Genomic DNA, 24,367 nt, shown 5'->3' with positions numbered 1-24,367 from the left:
AAAGAGCAACACACTTTTTAGACTATGAAACTGAAAAATACAGGCTTATGATATTAGGGTTTTATATCAAGCTAAAACTGCTACCTTATATCTGGTTTACAGGAACAGCTTGTAGGAAAGAATGCAGGACATCAAGAAACATCTCTTGAGAGGAAGAGAAGTTACTCAACTCCATGCCCAAGCTTTCAGCATGTGATGAACCAAATGGCTTCCACAGCTGTTTGATGCCTTCTGCCTTATACAGTGAAGGGATAACTCGGAGTAGCAGTAGTTGCTGCATGCTGACCATGTTATGGAACTTCAGAATATTTTTAACAGGTCTCTGTTTTAGCTGTAAATATTTTGTGTAAGAAGTAAGTATTACTTAAGGGTTTGGTCAAATGCAGCTTCTCTACTGGTTGCTACTTCAATTATTACTGGAAGTTTGATTAACAACTTGGGGCTCCAAGTCTATAAATATTTATATCAGTAAGTAGAAACAAATACACATGTGCAGAACTGGGTGCTTGGTGTTTTATGCAGGTGTTAGGATTTATCTTGTAAAACCTGATACCCTTCCAGGATAATTATGTCTTCGGCTAATGTCCAGTAGTGTCACATGAAGTGAAATACTTGTTAGCAATGGAGCAAAAAATACCAACAGCAAAAATAAAAACAGAAATACAGAAATTCATTAGTTTTGTGGTTCATGGGATGTTTTTGTTTTATAAACCTAGTTAAATCCTGGTTCTTTCAGTGTTGTCCCACTAAAGTATATCCCAAATTATTATAATGAATACATAAATAAGAATAAACTTGTGGTACTTTGTAACTCTTTGAGTGTAATGTCATAAACAGATACCAACTATTCCATCTCATGAGCAAACCAGATGCAAGTCAGCTTTGATTCTGGAGCTAGACAGCACTGCGTTGCAGCTAAGAGGCAGTTATCCAATTGATACAGAGAGCTTTTTAATCATAAGCAGAAGAACACACTAATACAGTTCACAACTTTGAGACCAAAGCTGGCTCTGCTCTCTGAGTCAGCACTCTACTAATTCAAAGAGAGTAGGTGGGGGAGATGTGATCTGTCTGTATCCATTTATCTGGACACCCACTATACAGGCTCTGTCCTGGAAGATTCTGATCCTATCATAAAGAGCACTCAGAAAGATACACTGTTAATAAAGGGTAAGGTCCTGTTTTCTCTTCTCAAACCTAATTACATTTTAAATAAGAATACACATAAACCACAAGTTTTTGATCTCAGGAGATAGACAAATCTTTCAAAAAAGTACAACCTCAGTTTAGAGACTTAAAAAGAGATTCAGAGAAATTAAGAGATACATTCACATTGATATAATAGAAAATCTGGATTTATTTGGATTGAAAAAATATGATTACAACAGTAAAAATATTACTTAAGTTGCTAGTAACATGTGCATGCCTCCCCTCCCTGTTTACTGCACTTACATGTTTCTTCACTCCCACCATAATCATCAGAGGACAGGACTCTCTTTTGAGTTGAAGGAACATGCTATAATCTCTTGTTAATTTTGTTCATATATGCAATTACTAAAAAATAAGAGAGCTAATTCACAGTTTGAGTTTGCTTCCTTTGTCCCTTTGGCAACAGAGCATGACACCAGTTTCATTTTCTAGTCCTTGTATTTTTTTGCTCTTTTATGGAAGTGGAAGCTTGCACCCCATACTGCACCCCAACTTGCAAAGGCATGGTCAAGCACTCCTACAGTATGTCCTGATCTCTCATAGTGTAACTGAGTGTTGCCATGCCAGTATATTATGGCCTGAAGTAGAAATAAAAAGTACTGAAAAGAGAAGGAAATGTGTTTCAGGAACTTGAACAGCTATGGGGTGGTAGTGGTGTAGCTGCATTTTACTAAGAACCCAGCCTACCACAGCAACACTAATAAAATTCTCCCTTTCCCTTCCGGCATCCTATCTGTAGGTGGCAGGGAATATAAAACTATTGCCCCTCCACCTACTGGACCAAAAATGCACACACAGAACTGTATGTAAACAAAAGACCATTTGTTTATAAAACAGTAACCTGCAGGCTCACAGGAATAGTGTATCTTTATCTTGTTTCTTTACAAAACACTTTGTTTTTCTCTGTACAGCTAGATTGTCAGTCCTTGAACAAGCAAATAACCAAGAAATTATAAAAATAATTATTATTGGAAAAAAACACAGAGTGAAGCCATTAAAAAAGGCAACCTGTAAAAGGGAAAAATATCTTTCATATTAAGTGTAGAAGTTAGAAACTTTTTTTACTTAAATTTCTCCTTTTAATATTTTATTATTCAGAACCAGCACACATACACACATATATATATGGAGGGGAAAAAAAAAAAAGCAGTCTGATCACAAAATCTGTCTAGTGATTTAAGGAATAGAACTGTACTTACCACATTCAAGAATTTGTCTTAATTCTGCTGAGCTGCTTGAGCCTTGTATTCCATACAAATTTGAGCATTCTAGACCTCCAAAACAAAATTGATGGGATACAGTCATATTTTAGGAACTGTTGCCATGACAGAACAGACTTTTCTTCAGATAAGTACTTGCTGTATAAATTAGCAACATTGTGCCACCACCATCCACCTACCACACTACAGGACATGATTGCTTTTTAAGGCTGCAAGACACCTCTTTGTACATGGCAAACTGCCGGATCTGCAGAAGGAGCTGGCCAAGGAAGATCTGAGATGCCAGCAGTTCCACATATTCTGTACAACTCCAAAGGCTGGCTATAGAAGGTCAGGACTAGGAAACGGATTCACATACCCTAAGGAAGAAAACAGCCTACAGGACAACACGGAAGCCAGATCTTCCTTTACACCCTACCTGCCAGCTGAAACACCAGGTCTTTCAGGTGGGTAAGAAGTGAGGAATCTGGGTCAGGCAACCTCCACAGGAATGGGATAGGGACACAAAAAAAGTTTTGACACACCCTAAAGAGGTTTAAAGATTTAACTGGGACTTCTGAGTAACGAGTCTGCCTAACCTTTGGCACTCTATGCAGCCTGCAGAGACAGAGAGCCCCTTCTATGGGACAAGTAGCCTTTAGATCACCTTCGACTATCTGCCAGGGACTCACAGTGTATGCAGGGTCTGTGTCACGTCACCGGTGGGAGAGAAAATGGCTGTATATGTCACTTAATATCTCTGATAATCCACACAATGTTTTCATGTGAAAGATACTGTTTACAACTTCCTTACTTCAGAGAAAACTGAGAAGACACAAGGAATGAGGCCATACCCAGGGAAGCAGAACATCAAGGATTCAGTAATATCAGTGGCATTTCCTGGAAGCAGTGGTTGCTTATGCAAACTGTTGCTAAATACTTCTCATCGATATTAGCAAGTTCCTACTCAGTCAGGAAAGGCTTCTGCTCTCACATCAGACCAGTATGTGAGAACCTATGCTCTCAAAGCAGCCCAAGTCTGATCAGGATACCACTTTTCCTGTCACTCCCTGGCTGTAAGGCCACTAAGTGAGGAGGACCCACCAAGCTTCTCATCGCCTCGCAGACCTATGAAGCTGACAACAGAGGAACAGCCAGGAGGAGAGAAATTGGGCAAAAGCAGCAAGACACAGTAATACAAAAGGGAAAGCTTCAAAAGGATGGAGAGACACCAGCAAGGGGAAGCAGGAGAGCAAATGACTGTAAATAAAGCATTGGCTGGCTCAGCATACACCAACCATAAAAATCTGGCTCCAGAAGTATATAAACAATTAATATATAATACTTAATTTAAAAAAAAAAATATTTTCCTGCTTTGGGGAAAAACATTACTTGTTTGGCTGCATATCCAATTCAATGTTATGATGGCATTTCCATAACTGACTTAGAGTGCTTACTGTTTAGAAAAAACAAAGCAATACCAACCCCTTTTCCCTTACCTTTCAATAGTGCTTATATTAGTACAGTTATTAAATGTCATTTGAGGTAAGTTTTGGTTTTCCTCCTACAATCTAAGTAGTCTCTATTGGGCAGAAAGCAATGCAAGAAGCCTTACATGAGATTAATTCATATTTGTTGAGTAATGTGATGCATTAACAGCTCTAGAAAGAGAATATGCAAGCTCTGGATCTCACTCTGCAGTCTTGATTCATGTAAGTAACAGAAATCCTTGACAGACCATTCTTCAGCCTACCTTTCTTTTCAATTGTCTCCACTATCTTCATAAGAATCGGTGGAGCAACATCAGGAGGTGCGAACTGCTCTGTGAGATCTGGAAGTGAAAAAGCTGTAAAAAAAAAAATCAATTAAAAAAGCTAAACTACAGTTTAATTGAATTTTGTTTAAGAAAGTCAAGCCACATAACGCAGGTAGTTAATTTTTAAGTATGCAACAAACATCCCACTTCTCACGCCTAAATGCAAACACTCCACAAGTAATCATCGACCTGAATAACAATGATGACAATTGCATTTTCATAGCATTTTCTTTTAGGGATCTCAGTTAGTCCTGAAATTACTCTCCATATTGCCTAGGAAAAGAATGCACAATAGAAGTTTGGAGTCTATGGGCAAAAATAAAATGCAAGGAAGAAAGTGAAAAAAATTTTGGGTCTAAATAATTTATATCCATTGTGCACCAGATGGGGGAGCTAATCACATCACCATCTGGGAGCTGCTGATCCCCTGGGTAAAACAGACTTTAAAAGGCCTGAAATAGCAGTAGAAACAAGTATTTCAGACTCATACAAAAGCTCAACTTCTGTTTGCTTTCCATTTTCAAGTGTAATACCATTAACAGAATAGTTTTCTTGAAGCAATAATTTTCTTTTTTACACCAACTCATTAAGAATAAATAGTGGTATAATCAGAGAGGGACATTTTGCAGATTCAAATAAACCTGCATACAGATTTAATACAAAGCTAGTTTTTCACACAATTCAGTTTCCTCACAGAGAGAACATACTGTATAAAGGAATGTTCTGGCTCAGTGATGTGAGGGAAGATTTATCTCTAAATGCACTATTTTTAACAAAAGAGTAACTAAAAAGTTTGAGAGTGGTCCTGTTTAACTCTTGGAAAGAAAGAACGTTTACATAAAGTTATTATTAAACGACTGCCAAAAACATCTGTTACAGCTGGATTGATTATGATTGATAGACAAAGCTTAATCACTGAAGTAAAGTTGCCAATTGCCTACAAGATGGTAATCTCTGCCCAGTTAAATTCATTACGGACAGAGAACAATTCTTAAATGCACACACAATGCTTAAATGTGCCTGCATAAGTATGTACACACATATGCACACAGTGTGTTTCTAGAAGTCTGAAAATGAACAAAATTGTGAGGGTAACTAAGTGGGTGGAGAAAAAGAAAAAAAACATAAACCAGAAAAGCAAAATATGAGTAGAGAATTTTAAAGGAAAAACTTTAAGAGAGCAAAAAAGTTAAACAGACAACTGAGAAACAGAAAGCAGACAATTTTGGCTGAGAAGTCACCCTGTTTTGGAAGCAGCATTTATCTAACTTTCTAAAAACGCAAACAATTTAACAGTGGTAAGACTGCATGGAAGTTTGAAAGTGCAGAAAACTGAGGAGAGAAATTAAAGACAATTATTTACCAACTAGTAATGGAAGTGAAGCAAACTGGGACACTGAGACATGTCCCTTGCAAAAAGATGCAGAATGATGGCATGATAATGATGGAATACTTTCCACTCCATTCATAACTGAGAAGGACATTAGAAAAACATCTGTTAGTTGTAGCAGTTTATCTTAGGAGGATGAGAAGATGTGCATTCAGGAGTCCCAAAAGAGTTGTCTAAGCAGATCTCTGGCTTGCTGATGTTACTTTTTAATGACTCATGGAAAATCAGAGCAATTCCTGGGGATCAAAAGAGTTGTAATGCCCTATCCACACTCTGAAAGGACAAGTAACATGATAACACACTAGCTACATTATGAGTCCTAGGCAAAATAAAGTAAAACCTGACACTAGACTTGTATTAGAAGGCAAAAAAAAGACAGCACTGTAACAAAGGATTGTCTGCATACCTTTTTAAAGGATAAGTTCTGTTAAAAACCACACTACTGCCTTCCTGGGTGACACCATAGTTAAGTTGAAAAATGCAAATGACTAGACATAATAAACTCTGAAGTTTTCCAGGTAATTTACTTAGAAAAACACTGTGGTTAAAGGCTAAATTCAAAGAAAGAACATGTTATATAGCTGTAGCTGACCAGCAAATCTCCAAGTAGTTACCAATGGCAGAACAAGCTACTCAGGAAGTAATGGACCTTTCATCTCATAAATTTACATCTTCAGACCACTTTCAGGTTCCATCGGAACACCTCTTATAGCTTAACATCATACCTGCTTTATCAAACACAAGTTGGGCTCAAATGAAAGATGATGTACTCCAAGCAGCCTCTGCTGAGGCACACCTAAATACAGACTATTGTAACTAATACTCAGATTAAAAAGTTCCTGTTGACCCCAAACTAGGAATCTATGTCATTATGATGGCAAATCTATTGAAAGAATAAAGGAAAGATCACATAACAGTCACAGCACATAGTATCCCATCTCTGTGGGACATAAAAAATACAGTGGATGTAGACTTTACCCAGATTACCTAAATACAGAGTCCCTCTTCCTGCAGTTTACTCGGTGCTGTACGCTTTTCATCTATGTTTTAAGCAGGATCTTGGCTTATAAACTAGGTTTGAACCATAGTATTGGATCATTAATATTCTTAATGAAAGACTTTTGGAAGCTTTGCATTCACCTTTATATTGACACAAAATATATATCTATATCTGTATGTTTATCTATATCTATATAGATATACACAGAGCATATTTATACACATAAAGCAAATGTCACATTGGCTAAAAGGAAAGATTTCCAACTCTCCTCTGCTACCCTAAAACATGCAGTTGGAAAAATACTAAAATGTTAGGAGTTCAGAGGATTTCTGATGTCTCTTCCTCCCTATACTCCATTTCTTTTCTCCAAAACTGGATATTTCTATATACCAGAGACATTATTGAACTCGAGATATGAAGAGAGCCTTTAAAATAATGACAGTCTATTCCATAAATACATGAACTGTAAAATACTTCTGTATTTGACTGAAAATTCAGGATATTCACTTTTCTTTTAATACTATGCATACACTGGTGAGTACAAGCTGTATAGCAAAAAGACACAAACACACACACACAATGGCAGGTACAAAGCCTGCAGTTAACCTTAGATGCAGCAATGACAGGGAATACATCTAAGTTACACAGTCCATAGAATCACAGAATCACAGTTACAGAGCTCAGCAAAATCAAAAGAAAGATTCACTTCATCTTCATGTAGGAGATATTTCCAATATAATTAACTCATAGCATCATACTGACTTGAATGTTAAACTCCTCACCTTCTCCACAGAATAGAAAATTTATGTTAATTTGAAGGCAAAATGCCTCATGAACATGCTAGTTCATAACACTTACACAGAAGACAGCAAAATTTGGGAAGAGTGTTCTTCAATTTCAAATTGTTGAAAGGAAAATGCAGAGCCTAAACTGAAAAAACTACACCTAATTTTGGGAAAAAACCAATTTGATTCCTAGAGCGAGAATATTAAGATATTCTTGAAGAAGTCCTGATTCTAGACTAGGTGTTACAAAAGAAAATTCAGCATGCATATTAAAATCTACAGAGGAAAAGAAAAACTTTTTAGACAGGTCAGTTTCAGTAAAAAAGAAGAGAACAAAAGCTCAGATGCAACCTGCTTTCAGTACCTGATTTCAAAAATATCTTTTGCTTTGAAGTATTCTGTAGCATAGCACAGAGGTCTGGAGAACCAAAACCACTCTTAAGAATCTGAGCAACTTTGTAAATTCCTTTGCTACAATCCAGCATCAGCTTTTCACTTAAAGAAATCATTTTTTTTCCCCCTGAAGTCCTGTATTTTTTTTCCCCGTAATCCTGTTTTGTTTTTTTTTTAAATTCCACGTTCTCCAAAATATTAAGGTTTTGAAAAGCTGTCATACAGCTTTTCACGTCTTCTTTCTAGACACAAGTCTGGCAGTGGGTCTCCTGCTTGTAAGGAGGCTTCTCATGACATATGATAAAAGCTGGATTTTCCACTAGCTCTATTTTTACTTTGCCACAGTGAGAATCAATGAGATGACCCCCAAGCTAGAGTTCACTCCAATCTGTGAACTCTTCCCTCTCCCCAGCACAGAGAGGCCTGAGAAGCTCTAAGGCAACCACAACGGGTGGGAGATGAGAGCATACCTTACGCTCAAGAGTTGCCAACACAGCTACAAAGTGCAAGATGAAACCAGCACACAGCTGCACCTTTTGGAAGGGTCCTCAGTAAAAAGAGATATTTTAGAGTTACTACCTGGCAACGACAAGTGGAAATTTAATGCTGGAATTTGACTTCAGATGCTTCTGAGCCAAATCCTTCATTACTGCTAGACAAAGAATGAAAATTAATATGTAAAAATGAATGTAAATTAAAATATAACAATACATACCAAGGAAAAAGTATACTTTCTAAATACTTTACAGGCACAATATACTAACATTACTTCAATTAGCTTTGAGTAAAAATTACTCCACACATGTTCTTTTTTCAAAAGTGGTACTTAAGCTTTTGCATACATACTGCATTTGGTAACAAAACAGTTCTATGTAAAAGTCTCACTGGAGAACTCAGGTCTTAAGATGATCAGAACTGGCTTACATGTGCGCAGATATACTTTTTATGCATTCAGCTGTATCCAATACCAAATTAACTGTCCATTCCCAGATTTTCCACATATCCTTGTTTTGAAGTCATGCAATATATCCATGACCAGCACTGAAATTAACTATAATAAACATAAGCATATTAATTAATGCAGAAGAAGAAGTGCGAAAGAAGGGTCATTGTCAAGCAAGTTGTCATAATGCCTCCAACAACATAAGCCAGCAAGCTATAAAGAAACAATGACTAATCAAGGACCTAAAATACTTTTGTCAGTGGCACCATTAGTAGCACAATGCATGACAAGTTGTGGACAATGGAGGGTTTTCCCAAGACGTTCAACACCCATGCTTTCTTGATTGAAATGCCAGTTATTTCAACAGTTATGTACCCTATTAGGTATGGGAAATGGAATGAAAACAATGTTCCACTATTAGTACCCATCTTCTCTGACAGAGAATCTGAATTTCAGTAAGGATCCATAACAGTTGAATTTCATCATTGGCAAGTGTACAATGTCATATTCAAGTGAAGGTGCATAGGAAGCAAGAGCAGTTTAGCATTACTGCATAGCCTTTCAGGCAGCAGTATGAATTGGGGCAGTCCCATCTACTCCCATGTGCTGACTGCTAGTGACCTCCAGACCAGAAACAGAAGTGCTTCAGGAGATTGTACAAACAACACTCCAAAAGCCATGCCTGTGGAAATGTAAGTTCAGATCCTGTAACACTGGAAAGCACCAGAGGTGCCTCCACATGGGTGATGTCTCAGCCTGATGCTTCTCAAAGCCCTGCAGTGGCAGCTGGTCCACATGCAGAGCCTCGGTCATCACAGTCCCCTCAGCACCTGCTCTCCTTGGCTAGGGAAGAAAGGCCACATGAGCCTCATGACCCATCAGACAGTAAAATGACCCTACTGAAACAAAACTCCAAACTTTTAGTGAAAGGACAATTAATGACCCATTATATGTTTCTTTGTAGTCTTAAGAAACAGCAAGTTCCTGCAGAAACTTTCAGCAGAACACTAAGAAACCTTAAAAAAACTTCAAAACACGAACACTGTGGAGAGTTTCCATAGAGATCTGTGCTTTGCGTTCATGCCAGACTAAGACAGAAAAAGATGAGTCTGGTATCATAACTAAATACCAGGGATAAATTCACTCTGAGATTTGAGGATCGTCATCTTGCCTTGGCATTTATAATTTCAGAAAGCGTAATGGCACTTACCAAAAGAATAATCAAACAGTGTTCAGAACTGCCCAACTGTTAGTAGCAAAAGGTTTGCCCTGGGCAAGGATTAAAGACAAGAAGGTGAGAGCAAACACAAAGTTGTTGTCACTGTGTGTCTTAGATAAATTGAATACTGCAGTAGATAGTAAATTCAGCTGTAACTGTTGGAAGAGAAAAATACCTCTGACTGACCCTGACATGATTTAGTTCGGCTACAGTTAGGTTCTCCTAGAGGCTGAAACATCACTGAAAATGGAGAAAGAGCTGTTTGGGGATCAACCACTTTCTTCACTACTGGTTTAATTAGAAAGACTTCAAAAGACAACACTATTCATAGAAAAATATGAAAGATATTTAAGCTTCAGTGAATTTGACACAGCATTACAAGTGGCTTAATAAGTCTGTCTACTATTACTTGTCCTTTATTTTTATCAGATGTTGTCAATCAGGCAGACTGTGATCTCTGAATACCACAGAAGCCTTGGCAGCCAAAGGAGACTAGATGCAGGAGAAATGAAGAGAGGTGAAGATTATCTAGAAAAATAAATGGTCTGGCCCACCAACTGTATCAGCCTTCAGGCTCACAAGAAGTCCATTTTTATGGAGGCAGAAAAATGTCTGCAAGTCAAGATTTACTGCAATATGAATGACCCCAGAGCTATGAAAAGGAATAGGGAAATGGTGCCTGCTGATGACCCTATGTGACTGGAGTAGAACTGGGAAGCTGGATGGAAATACTTCAATATTAGGCAGCCAGCAGTCTTCTTCTTCCATAAGTCAGTAGGTGTTGATATGAACTAGAGGACAAAGTGACAAGTTCATTCGGACGTTCTCTGTTAATGGTATGCTGAAGATTTTAATCATAGAAGAAAATACAGACCTATGATAAAAAATGGTTTATCACAGCAGTTGTCACTCCTCTTTTTCCTTCATCTTTAATGAAGAGACACCTGAATAACGCAGAACACCCTTCCTCCTCTGGCAATCTCAACGACAACATTTAACCCTCATGGATAAACAGCACCCTGTTAATAGACTTATGGACTTTAAATAGCTTTTTTAAGCATCTATATTTCTGCTGTGATCCTACATCAGTAGTACAGAATGACAAGAACTTTTCCAACTCGCTTATTCTGAAGGATGACAAGTGCAGTTCTCACCAGCATGGCTTTCTGAATTCCAGTCAGTCCCAGCGCACCACCCAAAACACAAAGCAAGCATCTCCAGAATCCTTTGTGTGAGGTACGTACTGACAACATCAAGCTTGAAAAAAGGCATTTCAAAATGACTTTTGTAGAAAAATGTACACAACTTGTTGTACTATATGTAGCTCTTAACAGAATAAGGGCAGGCAGTGATTCTTCCAAGAGGATGAATGTATGTGTCTTATGATTGGGCCATTTGTAGTCCAACCCAATGAATCTAGGAGGGTTGGAATAAAAACTGAATGTTACTTCATTTTATCCTGGCTACACATAATAAGTGGAAAAAGACAGTCACCTGTATAGATCAATGCTGTAACTGAGACATGATAAATACTTCATCTAGATACTTTCCGTGTTATAAGCACATATATGAAAACAATGATTGGATTGATGAAATATGTGCAGGGTGATTACACAGGAAGTTTGGGGGGCTCAGAGAATTAATTCCTTTGTTCATCCCTATTTACGGAGTTGCACCAGCTGCACTCTCAGGGCTAAGGAAAGTAAGGGCAACTATGGGAACAGAGGGGAAACAGGCCAGGCAAATACAGATTAGTGCAAGAAAATAATCTATGAACAATCTAGACAGAACAAAAGAACAAAGCTTTGATCTTATATAGAAAGTCATAATGTATAAAATACCAATTCTCCCTAAAGAAATCTGTGGTTTCTTTACCATCTTCTGATACAGAAACAAATGCTTGTCATAGAGCTGCTGCATTAATCAACAAAGAATTCCTGAGACAAAACAAAATCAAAGTGAACAGAAACTAAAAAAAAAGAAAACTGTCTGACTTGAGAAAGTTTAGCTGCACAAGCAGAAAAATAAACCATGAACAACACCGTGTAGAGTACTATATTCCTTTAATACCTTTAATGGTGCCTGCTAATCATGTTTCACACCTATTAATTTAATGTTTCAAAAAGCCCTATTTCTATCATCTGTTGAAAGGGAAGTGATACAGTCTGTACTGGGAAGAAATTCTGTACATAATATTCTATCAGATTAAACCTCAGTAACTTTATGAATTATGATCTGTCAGGCACTTTTCTCATGTGCTACAGAATATACTTCTTAGAAACAGGAGCTATAAATAAGACAACAGATGTTCTTTGTTGGCTTCAACTGAAGCACAGATAATTTTTAAAAAGCAGCCTGCAGTTAAAACTGTTGTAAAGACAGTATTCTACTTCCCTCTAGGGGTGAGCTTTTGCAATTCTCCTTTTCAAACTAGAACTGAATTTAGGATTTGAAATGGCTGCAACTACTTACGATCAGTATTTCCAAAATTAGATAAAATAATAATTAGATAAAATAAACAGCCCTGTTCTGAGGAAATCTTGCAAAATTTAGGAAAAAAAATTAGTAAGTGCAATATTCTGGCATGCGGGACACTTATGAATGCATAAACTGTTTTGAAAAGAACCCCTCAAAAACCCAAGGAAGAGTTGGAAAAGCTACCTGTTTATTCAACTGTTTTTTCAAAGAGCTGTGAAATAAGCAGAAACAGTAAAATAAGAAGAAAGCAAGGATGTATTAAAATATGTCTTTCTGCTTATAAGTGGAGCAGGGCACTCAATAAACTGAGGAGCACAGAGGAGATCCAGCATCTTGCTGGAGCTGAAACCCAAGTAGGCTGGCACTGGGATGCTGTTACTGCAGGTCTCCAGGAGAGATGCATCTCAGCTCCTTGCTGCAGTCTGAAGCATGGGGCATGGCTAGAGCATTCCCACGGTTTTCTCAGGGGTGGCAGACTCATATAATTTCCCTCTTAACTCTCTTTCCAGTGCATCCCCAAGCCCTGTGTGAAGAGCAGGTTAACAGAATTTCTTGCAGTCCCTAAGAGTATGACTTTAAATGGATGAGCAGGTTAATGTCTCTAAACAGAACAAGCCAGCACAGTCCTCAGAGCATGATTCTGAGGACAGAGAAATAAAGCATTTCAATAAGCCCAGCCAAGTTACTGCACCCCCACAAGCAAGGAGATAATGACAGAGGTGACAGTAAGGGAGAGACAGGGCAGGGTCAACCAAGAAGCTGAACCCAGCGAAGTGCAAACTGTTGACATTTTCATCAAGTGAGGCTTGTTATATTCACTCTTCCTCCTTCAGAATTGCTGGTCCAGGGCCAAAAAAGAGCTGTGGTCTGCAAGAATTTGAATAATTCTGCTCAATTCTCTTCAGAGATACTAACTGCCAATGAAAAACTTATCATTCCAGCTTCTGGCACTGGTTTGACTTGAAACCATACATAATATCAAGAAGGAAAATATATGACACTGAATATTCAAATGTAGTATGGATAGTGCAGGTGTGAGAAAAAACAGTACATTCCACTGGCAGCTGCATCTTGTGACCTATTTATCAGGCTCCCAGTGCAACCTTCAGGGTTATTGTTGTCATTAAGAATCCAGATTGCAGTAGGAGTACCTAGAAGCCCTTATCAGAATTCGAACAAACTTGTAATAGTTCTTCTGTATAAACAAAATCTCTTTTACTGGCTTTACGATTAACTAAGTGATCTCTCAGAAGGCCAGCTGCCTTCCCACAAAGTCTACCTTATCTTTCCCAAGGATATTAAAGCCATGTTATTCTATTAATTTCTGTACTCCAGACTTTTTTTTTTTAAAATAATGAAACTATAGTAAAAGCATAATTTATTTTAAAGAGCCTATATGTAAGTAATACATTTAGTCACTCTACAAAGAATCAGAAGCAAATCTCCCTGACTTACGACTGCTAGACTACATAGACAAAACTACATTAAAAGAGCATCAAGACCGCAAGGTCAAGCACTCAAAATTTAAGACAACAAGGAGCTAAGACTGTATATGCAATTTCAGTTCTTCCTTTTGTTTCTTTCCACAAAATTACATCCCATTTTTCCCATTAAATTACTCTGCCTGTTTCAGCACACAAAGCCCAGTGCTCTCAATGGATAGAATCCAGTGGAAGAGTTGAGGTATTTACTATTTGGAGCATTATTATCCTGATTGCGCAAGTACACATGGTTACCCAGTAGGCTTATTTTCCTGGTACATTTCCACTTCAAACCTGAATTTTCTATTATCTCACCTCACCTTGGCTTCCCATGCAACAGTACTTTGCTTGACAACTTGTTCTTGAGCTCTTCCTAGCAAGTGGTGAATGAAACAGTCAGTTGTTCCCAGAAAGCTTTGTTGCTTAAGACAGAGACAACGACCTATCTTTTAAGGGAAGTAACGCTGAGGTCCATCTCAAGAGGCTCCTTAAAATTTTTGTTCTGGCCAGCCCGTGAACAATCATGGTGACATGATTTCTATGACCTCCATCAGGCAAAATTTCACAGGTAGAATGAGTTTCCATGCTGGAACTGGTTTTACCTAAGAAGCAGTGACATGTATTTTCTTCTTAATAGTTTGGCACTAACATACCAAGATTATCAACCTCAATTTCCTTTCCACCTAACCATGATGATGGTTTGTAATGGTGCTCCAGCAGCATCTGCTCTTTGTAACCATCAACAGATTGCCCCTCAGACTATCCACAGGCAAGCAGTTTAGAGGAAAACAGTAAGCTCTTCCCTGCTACAAGAAAAAGATAGTTTGTAATACCATGCTTTAAAAGTTAAGTTGTTTAGATCTAGAAGATTTCCATGAAAATACTGGCAGAAGCTGCTGACAGATAAAAGCCAAAACATCTCCTTCATCTTTTGGGAATTATGGGAAACATTTGTAAGTACACAGAAAGTTAAAAATAATGAGTATATAGCTGTCACACAGAAAAAAAAAATGCAAACAATGGTAAGAGCAATACAGCACCAGAAAGACTTTTTTATTCTGGAAACTAATGCATTTCAAATAAAGCCTTTTTTCTACTCTGAAGAAAAAGAAAGAAAGAAAAGGGAGAGGGAGAAGGGAAGGGGAAAATGAAGAAAAGGAAAAGGGAAAAGACAAAGAAGAAAAAGCTTAGGGCTCTAGCTCTATCAACAGAAATACAGCAATATTGAAAGACAATCTTGTAAGAAAGTAAAACTGGGTTAATCCTTATAGCCATTAACCACAGGCTGATCTGACATAGATACAGAAATAACAACATTATTAGGAAAGTCCTCAGCTGGATCTACAGAGTTAATCCCACCATCATTTTTAATTTCAGATGAAGAAGAAAGTTCTCAGTCTGTATGCAATATGATTTTTTGACCAATATAGTACCCCATTGAGATTTCTCTGCATAGCAATGTCAGCATTCATTTCTCATTCCAATGTATTTCACACTATCAAGATGCTATACAAAAAAGATGTCATGAAATATGAAGTACATGTACTTAATGCATGAACTTCCATGTATATCTTCCATGAACCACTCTTTGCTCATGCTCCACTGCTGAAGTACCTTTAATTTAGACCTTAGCAGTTAAAGTGGTGAATTAATTACATGGACCTCTACAAAACAGTGAAGGTCTCAACTGGCTGGCTAACTGCAACTGGACAAAGGCCTTCAATTGTCTATTACCTAGCACACTGCATTGCAGAAATTCATATAGTGCAAAATCTGTTTATAGAAAATGTAAAAAAAAAATGAAAATAACAACGAAGATGGTGCTAATGAAAAACTGTTGATATTTTTACATCACCATCTGCAAGTAAAAGATTAAATGAAGTCAGGGTAAGGAGGTATGGAACCAGATTTCAGCCTGCACTGGCAGTATTCTTTTGCAAAAAGACTAAAAGCAAGAGGCAAAGCCTCTCTTTAAGAAAACCCAAGCACAATTCTAAGCTTTTCAACTTGAATAAATCCTTTGGCAACCTTCACGAAACCCTACAGTGTTAAGCATTTCTTGGGGTCTAAAACAAACTAAAATATGTCCCTCTTAAAAACAAGCAATGTGTCATGAAGGAGTGAGTGTGAGCAGAAGAGGCTGAAATAACTGGAAAAAATTATTTTGTAAGTGGTCTTGGAAAGCCTACACTGCAAAGAGTCCATACAAACTAAAAAAACATATGATTTGGGTTAGGAATTTTTTAACTCAGGTGGTTCAAATGAAAGCTCAACTTCCAGGGAAGAAGTCTGGGAGGCAGATGTCCTCTTTTTATGTCCTCTGCAAAGAAGATTCAAGAGGTGAGCAACAACTTGCTGCTTCCATTCCTTGCCTCTGCCACCAGACAGCTGCTCTACACTGGCCTGCTCCAGTACATGGGACCATGCTGTGGATGTTCTCTGACTTCCGAGGAGAAAATTCATGGGGAGCAGAACCAATGCTCAAGTTGATTGTTTCTGAACCTAGAGGAGTACTGAGTGTTCAAATGAGCATGCCAAGATATACTAATCTGCTGAATATTTAAGTGCTGGAAGCGTACAGAGCTTCTACAGGTTACACACACACACAAAACCAAAAACAGTTTTTCCACAATCCTGCTCCTGCCAAGAATGTTTGCTAACCTTCTAACTGACCCATCCATGTCTGAAAATGTAACGGCACTATCTATCTATACATCTATTTCCACATATATTGCAAACAGAGCTTAAAGCTACAATCACTCAGTAGCTTCAGAATGTTAATAATAACAAATAAAGGAGTAAAAATGCATCCCTCACTCACACAAGATGTGATAAAATATGTGAAAAGTTCTTCCAGCTATGACTTACTAAGAATTGGGTGGAGGTTTGTGAGGCTGAAAGGCTGCTGGCTGGCAGGAGGAAGCCTTCTTTCACACTGGCCAGCAGGGACTGAGAATTGGCTGCTATTCTGTCAAAAGACCATATATATACTAGTTGTTTTCCTGCTGTCCTACTGGGAGTGGGGTAGAGAGAGGGGAAGACGATTAAAAAAATTTAAAAAGGGGAGTCTTCCACGTCTGTTTTTGTCAATGTGCTCCAGAGGAACCCCTTGGTCATCTTCCTAAGGGAAAGAACCAGTTATCTTTATTTGACCCTACCAGCAGGGAACACCTCTTTCTCATTTCATTTTAACTTTCTAAATAATAATATTTATTTATTTAAATGTGGGCCATGCAAAAAAAGGGAAAACACATCTCACTTGACTCTCAGATGGAGCATCCCTCCAAAAATCCAGTTCCCTGTCTAGAACAGAAGGAAGAGGAATGCATCAATTTTAAACAGACATGATTTTTCTGACAGGCTTACGATTCCATGCTTTTAAGCACAGTTCACATGAATTGCCTGATACAGCAGAACAAGCATCTTTCCGCCTCTCCTTCTTTCTAATTTTACCACTCCAAACTTGTGAATGAAGCTGGAAAAACTTGTGTTCTATATAGACCAGCTGTGGCATCTTCAGAGAACTTTACAGAGACTTTCACAAGATAAAGCTCCTCAAAAATAGCAAATGCAGCAGACAGCTGATATAACTCACCTAAATTCTGCTATGCTACCACCAAGTATCTAATTCTTACAGGACTCAAGAGTTGCCACTTCCCAAAGGGCTCTAACATTTAATGAAAATGTGCCACTAACAGTCTCTTTCAGAGAGATCAGTATAAGTAATCATCTAAATCCAGGTTTTGATTTAAACTAAATGGTTTGTTTGGGGTCTGGGGGGTTTTTCGTTGGTGTTTTTTTGTTGGATATTTGTTTTGTTTTGTTGGGTTTTTTTAATAGTATATTTAATGATTTTTCAGGGGAGCCTACACCTCTGATTCTCTTTTTCTTGAGTTTCATTACATAAGGCACTTTTACCAGTCAGTTTGCAACCTTTCAAACTTTGCTGTCAAACTGAAAAATCTTAGGAGACAGAAAAAGCCACATGGATATTTTAATGGCATTCAGCTATGAATAAATAATGAAAAGGCCAAGTGAATAATCTGTGCTGCCTGCAGTTGTGAAGGGATCCAACTCTAGCAAGGAGGTGTAATGCCACAGGTGTAGACCTCTCTGGACACACTGACTCAAACTTGTTTGGCTGCTGCTTCCAAAACGTTGAAGGACAGTTTAGTTCCAAACTACTATCTATTAAGACTGGTTTGGGTTTCATTTTGGGGTTTTCCCCGAAACAGCTGTAAGTTGCATATCACCAAATTACATGCAGAATTTTAACACATACTGGGAGTCAACACTGTAGTCTTTCACCAGGCTAATCAAGACTGAGATCAAAGTTTCAGAGCCTGATAAAACGTCCACTTATGCCATGATCCGTCAGTACTTTGTAGAGCCTAAAAGCAACTGCTTTGCTTTTTAAAAAACTTGTGTCAGGAAATTAAGTAGGATTAAAGATTCCTGACGGGCTGCAAACCAGTGGCAAAACATACTTTATGTGACAGAAAACTCTGTATTTCCAAATTAAATTAATATTGAAGTGAGAGAACTTCATACTTTTCCTTCTGCACGGCTATCAACTTGAGCCCAATACAACAAATCTTAACCACATTTAAGTCTGCTTTTTCCTGCTGGCTTTATAGCAACCCCATGCTTTTTGCACATTACATGTTCTCTCTCTTTCCTCTTCAACATTTGTTCTCTTTCTCCTCTGGCATTCTGTAATCCTGCCAGCCAAAGAGCTTTGCTTTTAATAAGTAGATCTGCCAACTTAAATACTAGTCTCCTAAGGCAATCAAATAATGAAACACACATGTATGAACTTGCATGTAATCCGTCAAATGCCTGTCAAGCCCACTACAAACAATTTTTGCAATTCAGGGTTTTCATAGGAGCATGCATTCATATACTTTGGTTTCCAAAAATCAAATGCTATCGCCCTCAAAGTCCTGTCTTGTTTTTACATACAAACCCAATGACCCTGCAATTTCCATAGCAGTATCTAGAAGACATGAAACACAAAAAACCTAAAAAACCAAAGGTTGTGCAGACAACTTCATATGGAGTAAGTATATGCTTCAGCTTCTCCAATTTGGCATAGAGGTCTACTGCAAGACAGCACAGATTCCTCTGAGACACAACACTCTTCACATGTTCCTACTTTGGCTGCAAAGTTAATAACTATTCCAGGTATCAACAGTATTTTTCTTACCTCCCCCATTACTCATCTCTGATCCACACTGAAGTAGCCTTGATTTCAACTTTCTGAATCAGTGTTTCTCAAAAGAGAAATCTCATATATGATGCTAGCAACAAAGCAATCCAGGAAAAAAAAATTCTGACTAGGACAAAGCTCAGCTACCACACTCTGGATTAAATAAGGTTCCAGGTAACAGCATGGCAGAATAAAGATGGTAGCAAAAGCATCTTTCAAGTAAGCAAGTTACTGATTGGTATGAAAAAATGAAAATCAGGCTTCAAAGAGTGTAATTTAATATATGATGTCACAATTTGCAAAAACTCCTACATTATGAATCACAACTATGATGCAGTGAAAAAGCAAAACTACTAGAGATGCACCATAAAAATGTAAAGCAAATGATACTCTGAAAGTGCACATCCCTGAAATGTGTATTTCTACTGCAAGAGATGCTTTACAAGTATAATGAAGTAGTACTGAAGGCTTGAAATTTTGAATTCTTAAAATCAGGAGATAAGTGAGACAACACTAAATTATGTCACTACATCTGTTGAACCTGTGCACTCACATTCTAATTATTATTTTTCCTGTGAGGCTTATGTTTGGATTTCAGCTGGTGAACCTGGATAATGCAAGCAGAGGTATGCCTGGAAGATTCCTTCTGCAAGGAATCATCTCAGACACTCAGTACTACATAACCGAAGCCAGCTGTGGAGTGAGCAGATGGTACTCGCTCCCTGTGACAATAAAGTCTTACCCTGTCAAACATGATGCAGTTCTGGTTTCTGGTTTTAGTTATTTCAATGAACATCTAAGTGTTAGAGTTAGGAATTCTTTAAGCTGAGTTCCATCCCTGGATTCAGCTTTCTGAAGTGTTTTTCCATATGACCTTCCTACTACAAAGAGATTAACCTGAAACGATCTTAAAACAGTAGTTACTTTTAAAATTGTCCTTCTGGTCTACCTCATTCCCTACAGAAATCCAAATACCACCTTTGCTTACAACAGTGTCCTGAAGATGACTTAGTATTTGTGAATATGAAGCTCTATGAAACTGTTAGCAGGCACACCACTGGAAAGAGCAAAAGAGACAATGAAGAAACCTGTTTCCAGAGAGAAGCCTGAAGGCTGTGAAGAAAGCTGGCTTAAGAACACAAACTAAACAACCAGAATAAAGCAATTCTCATTCAGTGAAGTCCTTGACAATGACAATGCAAGATTAAGTGGGAAAAGGGTGTAATTAAAAACTGTATCAGCATGCACTACAAGGAGGTGTAATTAATTACATGTACAAGCACAAGTTTTAGATGCGTAGTTTTGCAATCTTAAGCTTTCTTCTAGGATATTGTGCAATTGTATATATATGCACATGCATCAAGTTAATTAAAATCTATATTTATTGTAAACGTAGTAATTTGTTACAATAACAGAAAATACGAGTAAAACTATGACCGTATAATTTCATCAATTGTAAGAAAACCTAATTACCGTCACACTAGTTAAACAAACAGGCAGCCCTAAGAAAAAAAAAAAAAATAGCTTTGCCAAAGTATCTGGCAGCTGGCAAGCATTACTGAAAGGACTGAATACAATGGGAAAAAATAACTTGATGAAAATAATCTCTATACTGTCATCACCAAATACGAGAAATGTGTGTCCCCCAAATGTCCCCCACCTTTACTACTGAATTTGCAAGTCTTACTATATAATGGACATAAAAATGGCTAAAAGTTAAGTCATCTACATTACATACATACTAAAGGGAGGAGTTTGGACTCATTAGGAACACGTTTTAAATGCGTCTAGAAGCTAGGAGCTTGGTTCAAGAATTAGAGTAAAATTCCATTCCCTCATTAGTCCAGGACCTCAGAAGTGGTCATTGTAACAGTGTTTCCGCATCTTAAAAATCTGTGAAAGCACAGAGACTGTTCTTTACATCACTGTTTATCATGTAGTGTTTAATGCACATTCTTATAACATAGAATCTGGTATACTGGAATTTTCAGAACAGAGCTAGCCATTTGTGCTCCAAAGCCTAAAGGCAATGGTAATTTTGTCTGAGAGAAGTGAGAGTAAGAACCATAAGATTTGTCCCAATGTTGCTAAACCTTGACTATAGGTCTGATCCTGTTCCTTTTGAAGTCAAAATGGCTTTTGCCACCAATTTCAGGGGAAGTAGAATAGGAATCTGCTTCTTCTTGTATGAACAAGTATTTTAAGTAAATAAAAAACCACCAATCAGGTATAATATTTTTAAAAACATCAGTACTTTAAAATACTCTTATTTTTAGTTTGCATTCATAGGGATTTTAATAAAGCATTTTAATAAGCTGTTTAGAAGCAAGCAGTTCTCATTAATAAGCATGGGCATGTTAACATATAAACTACCACACAATTTACCATAGTGTTTGACTGATTGGCTGTTAGACCATACAGAAAATGAAAGGCAAAAAAAACAACCCCAACTGTTCTCATCTTATTGGCATGTTCTTACTGTGCCATAATAAAACCCTAGATACTTGTCTTAGAGGAAACATCTGGAGAAAAAGAGTAACAGTTGGTAACTCTCTTCCCCTTTTTGCTTAACTGTACATGCAACTCAAGGTCTTGCATCTTAAATCACTGGGGAAGGCACCCACAGACCACTATCCTCTTCAGTGCAAGTTTTAAGACAAAAAAAATAGTAAGAGACTTTCAATTATCACAATGAAAGTAGTCCAAATAAATTATGAGTATTACACACAACAGATGAGTGACAAATGTTCCCCTAGCAGACAGAATTCTCTCAAAAGCCAAAAGGCAGCTCAAAAGAAGTGAGACCATGCTAGTTAATCTTGTAAACACTGTTAAATCAGTGATGTCATATAATCCCCCAAAAGTGTCCCAATAATAATGAGATTGCGAAAATGTCTCATTTCTTGTAGGGGGCTGCAGCTTACACTCACTACCAGAAAGGTTTTGGAATTGTCTGCACTGGGTTTGACCCAAGAGGACGTTAGAGAAACATGAAAGTTATGGGTAATGCACGCTGAGCTTTCAACCAACAATAATAAATTATAAACACAGCAGAGCAAAGAGAATTTGAACATTCATCCCTCTGTGCCTTGAGGAGCCCTCACTGACTGAACAGAGATCCTTTATTTCCAGATACGTGAGATTAAGTTTTTGCTACTTGCTGTTTTGAATATATGCTCCTTAACATTTTCTCTAATGACCAGGCCAGATTGCAACGGCCACTAAAAAAGCCCTGTACTCTCAGAACTGGTCTGCACTGGAGCAAAAGGGTTCCCTAAATCTCTCTCTCCATAAGAAAATTGCTTATGTAGGCTAACGACTAGCTATGCCACACTTGCTTGGGAACAATGCAGTAGATTTGGAATGGCAATAATATATTCTAAATATCTACTCAAACATCTGTACAGATTTGACTCCGAAATACCCAAAATAACTTGCTTCAAAATGTCAAAGGATGACGACATTTTCCGATGTTTCTCTCAAGGGAATGACTATATTGCAAGCAGTGGAGTACTTTATCAACTGAAAAATGAAAGATTGTATTACAGTAAGAGGCACAAAGGACACTTTGGTCAGCCAAGAATGTCCTAGAGGAGCTCTCAAACACGTTGATGCCTTGCACAAAAAGTATGCCTCAGCAGAGATGGGAAGACCATGGGAGAAGCTCACATCTTGCTGTACCACCCTGTGCCTTGGAGCCTCACATCCCTTCACAGACCACAGTAGGGCAGGCAGTCCTCAAGCATGAGTCAGTCAACTGATGCAGGAGAAAAGTGGGAAACAGTGGAGAGCTTTGCCATGGCCTCTTGTCATGCCTCACCTGTGCCAAGCAGCTGTGTCTTAGTGAGGAGAAAATTCAAGGCTAAGTTAATTAACACAACCGACATTTTCATGCCTCTATCCAAAAGCAGCACGTGAAAAATTGTGAATTAGCAATAGATGACGGGAACGTGTGGTCACAGGGTTGAACACCATGTAAAACTCAGAAAAGGACTGCAAATCTTTGCCCTTAACTGATTATTTCTGGAATGTTCCTGGATAGAAAGATAACGAAACCAGACACAGCTGTGCAGCCTTATCTACCACTGCACATAATTTGTGGCTTCTTCCATTAATTCTCTAACTTAAGCACTTTGGTCTACCTCCAGTCAAAAACATCTTAGGAAGATGGCTTGAAAATTAAAACATAACCTGACAAACTAAAATTGTCCCTCTGAAACAGATTGATGGAGATGCCATGTTTTTAAACATAGTTCTGCACCATCTGATACCATTTAGAAGTTTATTTGCCAAGAATACTCCTCCATGCTTATCTGGTACCTACAAATCTTGACCAAGTAGGAAAAGGAAAATGAGGAAGAAATCTGTGAGAGCACTAAAGTTTTCTCTACTACCCTCAAAAAATAAACTCCATTGGTATAGCTGTAAATAACACATACAAAACTGGTGCAGCCATGCCTCCTAGGAGGTGCATTCCCTCCTTGGACTACAGCTCTCATATTGTGCTACTCTCCCTTCCTTCCCAGCTGGAAAGCAGGGAGCTATGGCACAGAAATGCTTCGACATGCTGCATCCAATAAATCTGATCCCACAGGGGAGAAAGAGCAAGGAATACACCCTTTGAATGACACCAATCTGATGTATTTAAGCAGAATAGTTAGACTTTTGGTCAATATATTTAAATTTCCAAGTGTGAATGTTTTTTAAAATGGAAGCATCAAAACTTTAAATGAAACGGGAGTTAACTTTGTCTGGCCTTCTAACATACAGAAACTCAAGACAAAAACAATTCTTAAAAGGCAAAGAAAACACAAAGAAAAACCACTCTCATATATACTTTGCCTGTTTACTGAAAAATACAACAGTTGCTCAAGAGCTGAGTGGACTAGAAGTAACTGCTCTTCCTGCCTTCTGTAGGAACGTCTTCCCATCCTGGACACCATCAAGTGCCAGCACAGATGGAAAATGACATGTTCAGACCTGTCAAGGCTAGATCTCACTTCTTGCCCTTGACATCCATAAACTACCTCAGACATTAATCTCTGGGAAATGCTGTAACACAGCAAATGATGCCAAGCATATAAAACCAGACCTAGCGGATTATATAAGCTAATGGTCTGACAGCTACCGAATTGTTAAAGTCCTTTTTCATCATTCAGAACATAGTTTACACAGTAGTTTTGAAGTAGAAGACACTCTTAAAAGACATTTTAAAGTGTAGGAACCATATGCAATTACATCTTTC

At 38.0% G+C, this 24,367-nt stretch overlaps 1 protein-coding gene across 1 annotated transcript in view; it reads right to left on the bottom strand.

Annotated features, from left to right (window-relative positions):
- PIK3R1 (phosphoinositide-3-kinase, regulatory subunit 1 (alpha)) overlaps positions 1 to 24,367 on the bottom strand; it is a 50,135-nt gene that overhangs the window by 17,966 nt on the left and 7,802 nt on the right. The window contains exons 2-3 of the mRNA XM_010005378.1: positions 4,162 to 4,254; positions 2,409 to 2,483 (exon numbers count right to left, since the gene is read on the bottom strand). Coding sequence (XP_010003680.1) covers positions 2,409 to 2,483; positions 4,162 to 4,254 — 168 coding nt within the window. The remainder of the gene's footprint in view (positions 1 to 2,408; positions 2,484 to 4,161; positions 4,255 to 24,367) is intronic.

Source organism: Chaetura pelagica, unplaced genomic scaffold (genome assembly GCF_000747805.2).
Source record: "Chaetura pelagica isolate M959 unplaced genomic scaffold, ChaPel_1.0 scaffold37, whole genome shotgun sequence".
In the NCBI taxonomy this organism is placed as follows: domain Eukaryota; kingdom Metazoa; phylum Chordata; class Aves; order Apodiformes; family Apodidae; genus Chaetura; species Chaetura pelagica.
The sequence above is the reverse complement of the archived record's forward strand: the minus strand, read 5'-3'. Positions and strand labels throughout refer to the sequence as shown.